Genomic DNA, 5,395 nt, shown 5'->3' with positions numbered 1-5,395 from the left:
ACCTTCCAGGAGGTGGTCAAGGTCAGAACCGGGCCAGAACTGGGTCAGAACCTGGACACCTTCCAGGAGGTGGTCAAGGTCAGAACCGGGCCAGAACTGGGTCAGAACCTGGACACCTTCCAGGAGGTGGTCAAGGTCAGAACTGGACCAGAACCGTGAATAGAACTGAACTGAAGACTCCAATCAGACCAGCTTTAACCATCAAGCCCGGTCCGGTTCTGACCCGTCCAGGTCAACCAAACGAAACCAGAACCAGTCCAGAGCTCCCTCCAGAGTAGCTGGGTCGGTACTGGAGGTCCGGTTCTGATGCTTACATGGTTCTGACCCAGAGTCCAGATGAAGCGGTTCCGGTTCTGATTCCACTCTGCTTCCCTTCCAGCCAATGTTGGAACATGTTCGGATCCACCCAGAACTCGTAACCGGAACCCAGGACTACGAACTGGACCCGTCCAGGTGAGCCGACCAGAACCATTCACACGGGGACCAGAACAACCCGGATCTGTTTCTGAACCGGAACCCACACCGGACCTCCTGTTTCTGAATCAGTTCGGGTTCACCATTTGGGTCAGAGCTGAACTGATGTTCTGGTTCTGACCCCTGACCTCTGACCCCAGGTGGAGGTGCTGTGAGGTCCATGACATCATCATGGAGTGCTGCCGGCTGTCTCTGGACCCGCTGGAGGACGCCTGCTGCCCCGCACCCCTGCCTCACCTGGACCTCAGCCCCGCCCCCCAGGACTGGCAGCCAATCAGCAGCTCAGGTGAAGAACATAACCACAGAGGCCCGGTTGGAGGCCCGGTTGGAGGCCCGGTTGGAGGTCCCACCATGACACTGTTTCTGTTTGTCTGTTGGCAGGAAGCTCAGTGGGTAAGCTGACGCTAAGCTCCTCCCACATCCAGGTAACTCTCACACAGCCGTACCACCTGGGCCAGAACCGGTCAGCTAGCAGTTGGTTCTGGTACCAGCAGAAAGACCCAGTTCTGTTAGGAACCAGAACATCCAGCAAATTACTCCACCTGTATGTTCAGGCTAACGATGTCACATGGAGCCCTTCCTCTCAATGTGGCTTGGCCACGCCCCCTCCTGAGCCTGCATCTCCAGGCCCCGCCCCCTCGCTGAGCAGGTGTACCTCCATCTCAGGTGAACGCCCTCACCTGTGTGTGTGTGTGTGTGTGTGTGTGTGTGTCAGTGGCAGCCCTGTCTAATGCTGTCTTTGTTTGCAGGTGTGAAATGTCCCTCACCTGACTCTGTACCTGTGACCACGCCCAGTGAAGGTAGCCACCAACCTGCCGGCGTCCTCCAGGTGCGATCAGGCGTCTCTGTCAAGGAGCAGCTGGAAGATGGCCGCTATCTGTCCTCACAGGTGAAGCAGCAGCCAATTAGAGCGCAGGACGAGACGAGCCTAAGTCAAGTCATCAGCAGTGACCTGAGCAGTCCAGGTAAGTTTCCCACCTTGGCTAGGGGAGGCGCCGGATCAGAGTGGCCATGTTGGTCATTCTCCTGTGTTAGATTTAGAGAGGCTAACAACTAGCATCCTGAGGCTAGTTAGCCTAGCATTAATCATTATTCAGATCAGTACCTTCGCCTCTTGCTAGTGGGATGTAGCCACTGCTGGGTGGACAGTCGTCTTCATTTGGTGCTAATAGTTATTAGCTAATAGCTATTAATGTGTCTTAAATACAAACTTTGTTTGTCTGCAGACATCAGACTGCCATCTTCCTCCTCCCAGCTCCTCCTCCGTACTTCCACTGCCAGCTGCGATGACTCTTCCACTGACCCCGCCCCTTCTCACATTGACCCCGCCCCCTCTCTTCCTGGCCCCGCCCCTCCCTATGAGCCGCTGTTTGAACTGGCTCTGCCTCATGCAGCCATGCTTTTCATCAGGAGGAAGACACAGGTGAGCCCACCTGGTGGAAGGCAGGTGTACGGCTCTGCTCAGAGTGCTGAGTGTATTCTGTCCTGCAGGACGCTCTGGAGAGCGCTGCAGGGCAGCAGCAACAGGTGGAGGAGGAGCGGAGCTCCATGTCTCCTCTGAAGGTTCTGGAGCAGATGATCGTTCATGGGAGCGACGCTCATGAGCGCCTCAGCAGGAGGTGAGCTTCAGGAAGGTTGGCGGTGGGAAACCGGCCTCACCTGGCCGGTTTCCCACCGGTCATGTGACCACGCTGTTATGTCACTGCAGGTCGTCAGCGGGGAGCAGGTTGGACCGGAGTCACCTGGGAGGTAAACAGCAGAGCATGAAAAGCAAAGGTACCTGACCATCAGTAAGCTCGCTAGCGCCACCTGCAGCTGCTGTCAAACACGTGCGCTTCCTCCGTTTCCATGACGACATTTGGCAGGAAGTGGGACGTTTTTCAGCCCAGTTATCGTTCTGAGGATTTTCAGCTCACAGTGACAATGGTTCTGACCCGGTTAGACATCCAGAACCTTCTGGGTTTCATCACTGTGGTTCTGTCTCCAGCTGCTGGAGGACTTCCTGGTTTCTGTCCAATCCAAGCCCAGAGAGACCCGCCCATTCATTTCCTGTCCTCAGTCAGAGGGCCGTCATATCCCCAGACCGGCAGCAGGTGGTGCTGCAGAGTTTACAGCTTTCACCTGAACAGCCACTAGATGGCAGTGTAGCGCACCGAGCAGCCCATCTGTTAGTAACTGGTTACTAACCGGTTTGACCAGTCAGGCTGACCCGATGCTCAAACTGCAACCTGGCAGGGTGTGTTTACTTTGGGTGTTTGTGGGAGTTTTCTTTGTGGTGCTGGGTGGAGCAGTGTGATGTCTGTGAGGTCAGAGGTTAGCCTCCTGTCTCTGTGTGGCGCCAGGTCCCGCCCCCCAGGGGGAGGAGCTTCAGAGGAGCCAGCTGCTGCTGGTCCACAGCCAGCTTCAGTACGAGCGCTTCAAGCGGCAGCAGCACGCCATCAGGAACCGCCGCCTGCTGCGTCGGGTCATCAACGCCACGGCGCTGGAGGAGCAGACGGTTGCCATGGTAACAGTCCCCGCCCACACCGGGCCGTCCCACAGCGGGGGGTCTCCCTGTCTAACCCGCTCCTGTGTTTGAGGCAGAAGGCGCAGCTGGGCGTTCAGGACCAGGAGATCCGCAGCCTGAGGTCGAGTCTGAGCGAAGAGCAGCGGCGCCTCAACCAGCTGCAGCAGGACGGACGGACCCAAACGGACCGCCTGCTGGAACAGAACCAGCAGCTGCTGCTGCAGCAACAGCGCCACCAGCAGGACAACCAGCAGCTGCAGGTCAGCAGCAGACTCACACCGCTCTCTGCTCCTATTGGCTGTCTACCAGCAGCGTGTGCTGTGATTGGCTGTTTCAGAGCGACCTGGAGGACTGCCATGGCCGGCTGAGGGAGCTGGAGGCGGAGCTCCAGGGAGCCAATAGGAAGGCCAAACACGCTGAGCAGCAGCTGACACAGCTGGGCCTGAAGGTGAGGGCAACTCTGATTGGTTGAGTAACAGGAAGTGGTTCTGGTACCAAACAGATCCAGAAGTGACATCGGACTCTTGAGCTGTGAAAATGATCTGATGTTTGGAGCCGTTGAATATCCGGCGTGTCAGGAATCCCGGTTCTTCCTGATCAACACTAATCAGATCATCCAGGTTTCTGATGATGGGTTCTGCTGGGTCAGCAGAACCAGAACCAGAGTGAATCCCTTCCAGAACTCTGGTTAGCGGTGTGTGTGTGTGTTTCTGCAGCTGTGCAGCAGTGAGCAGCAGCAGCAGCAGGTCTTCCTGCTGGACCAGCAGCTCGTCCTGCTGAGGGAAACCAACAGAGCTCTGAGCCAGCAGCTGGACGAGGCCGCCGCCCCCAGCTGGACCGTAAGTCCACGGAGCTCTCTGCTGATTGGCCGGCGAGAACCGTCTGTAAAGCTGCTGCCTTCCCAGGAGGAGGCCATGCTGCGGCGCAGCGCGGGGAACGACTTCCAGAGGCTGAAGGACTGCGACGTCCTGCAGAAACAGAAGCTGGAGGCAGCCAGTCACAGGATAGCAGAGCTGGAGAGCCAGCTGGCCAGGAAGGACAAGCTGATCCTGGAGCTGAAGAAGCTGCTGGAGGAAACCAAGAGCCACAGCAGGTCAGAGTCTGGCGCTGACAGCCCAGCAGAACCTCACAGCGTTTCTCTTCAGAACCTTTTCTTAGGTTGCAGAGTTAGCCTGTTAGCCGCCGTAGAGCTTCAGTTAGAAAGCAGCAGGACATTTTAACTGCAGTTCATCCTGCTGTGCTTCAGGGCGGAGCTGTCGGCCTCAGAGAGTCGATGTGTGGCCCTGAGGAGAGTCAGCCAGACGCTGCAGACGGAGATGCTCCACCTGTACAGCCAGGTTCACCTGGACACTCACACAGGAAGTGACACGTGCACACACAACCCGGCTCTGGATGCCGGCAGCAGGTAAGGCCTTCAGCTCTGAACCCATCATGAAGCTCCGGCTGCAGGTCTGCTGATGTCATCTGTGTCTGTTTCTCTGGCCAATCAGAAACAGCCCCTCCACTCAGGATGGCTACAAGCCCCGCCCCTCTTCTTCTTCTGCTGTGGGAATCATAAACGGCGCTGTGGAGGCCCTCTCCTCCTCCTCGCCCCTCTCCGCCTCGCCCATCGACTCCCCGCTGGCTGTCGGATCTTTCCTGGAGCAGCAGGCGCGGCGGCTGTTTGGGCCGAACAGCCAGAGCCAGGAGGAGGAGGAGGAAGAGGAGGAGGTCCCAGCAGGGAGCCCTCCTCTGGGTCAGGAGGTGGAGGAGGCCACCCTCCTCACTGGGAGTCCTCAGCTGGAGCCTCCTGCTCCAGCTGCAGACCTGGAGCTCAGCATCCGCCAGCGGAGACACGAGCTCAGCATCATGGACTACAACGAGTCGCTGCCTGAGTTCTGATGGAGGAGCAGCAGGTTCAGCTCTAAGGGGACCTGGACCTCAGGTGGGGCTCAGACTGGACCCTCCTGGGTCAACAGGAAGCAGAATCGCTCTCCACTTCCTGAGTCACTTAAGAAACAGAGAGCCAGATTAATGAGATGTTGAGATAAAATCAGTTTGGGTCAGACAGTTTCTCATCGTGATCAACTCTGCAGATTCTCTCAGGTTTACGTTCAACCAATCGGTGATCAGGTGCTTCTTATTGATTGATTGATCTGTGATTTTTCTGTTTCCGGCCTGCTAACCTGAAGAATAAAGTCAACTGGAGCTTTATTGTCATCTCAGTCATTTACACACAGCAGCAGCAGCCTCACACTCAGACTGGAAATCAAGGTAACTTCAGCGAACAATGAATAGATCAATAAACTATCTCAAATATTCAGAAACTTTACCTGAAGAAAGAAAAAGTTGTGGAGAGGAGCGTTCAGTGTTTGGGCAGCAGGGCATTTAGGGGAAGAAGCTTTCTGACAGGAAAACAGGACAAACATGGAGACT

The 5,395-nt window shown here is 56.5% G+C and overlaps 1 protein-coding gene across 1 annotated transcript; it reads left to right on the top strand.

Annotated features, from left to right (window-relative positions):
• The first annotated feature begins 52 nt into the window (after positions 1-52).
• Positions 53-5,173, top strand: tsc1a (TSC complex subunit 1a). Its single transcript, XM_007543098.2, has 16 exons — positions 53-135; positions 380-453; positions 615-760; positions 856-899; positions 1,029-1,140; positions 1,224-1,439; positions 1,701-1,897; positions 1,966-2,093; positions 2,183-2,223; positions 2,817-2,980; positions 3,058-3,240; positions 3,318-3,428; positions 3,697-3,819; positions 3,886-4,073; positions 4,227-4,385; positions 4,471-5,173. The coding sequence occupies exons 2-16, from the start codon at positions 383-385 to the stop codon at positions 4,859-4,861; spliced, it is 2,274 nt and encodes a 757-aa protein (XP_007543160.1). The 5' UTR covers positions 53-135; positions 380-382; the 3' UTR covers positions 4,862-5,173.
• Positions 5,174-5,395: the final 222 nt, after the last annotated feature.

Source organism: Poecilia formosa, unplaced genomic scaffold, assembly GCF_000485575.1.
Source record: "Poecilia formosa unplaced genomic scaffold, Poecilia_formosa-5.1.2 Scaffold763, whole genome shotgun sequence".
NCBI lineage: Eukaryota > Metazoa > Chordata > Actinopteri > Cyprinodontiformes > Poeciliidae > Poecilia > Poecilia formosa.
This window is presented reverse-complemented; position numbering and strand designations above follow the sequence as displayed.

Excerpts from the sequence above, each read along its gene's own strand:
- tsc1a (XM_007543098.2), top strand. The coding sequence starts at position 383 with ATGTTGGAACATGTTCGGATCCACCCAGAACTCGTAACCGGAACCCAG. Across the intron at positions 900-1,028 it reads TAAGCTCCTCCCACATCCAG|GCTAACGATGTCACATGGAG; the intron begins GTAACTCTCACA and ends CTGTATGTTCAG. Across the intron at positions 3,820-3,885 it reads CCGCCGCCCCCAGCTGGACC|GAGGAGGCCATGCTGCGGCG; the intron begins GTAAGTCCACGG and ends CTGCCTTCCCAG.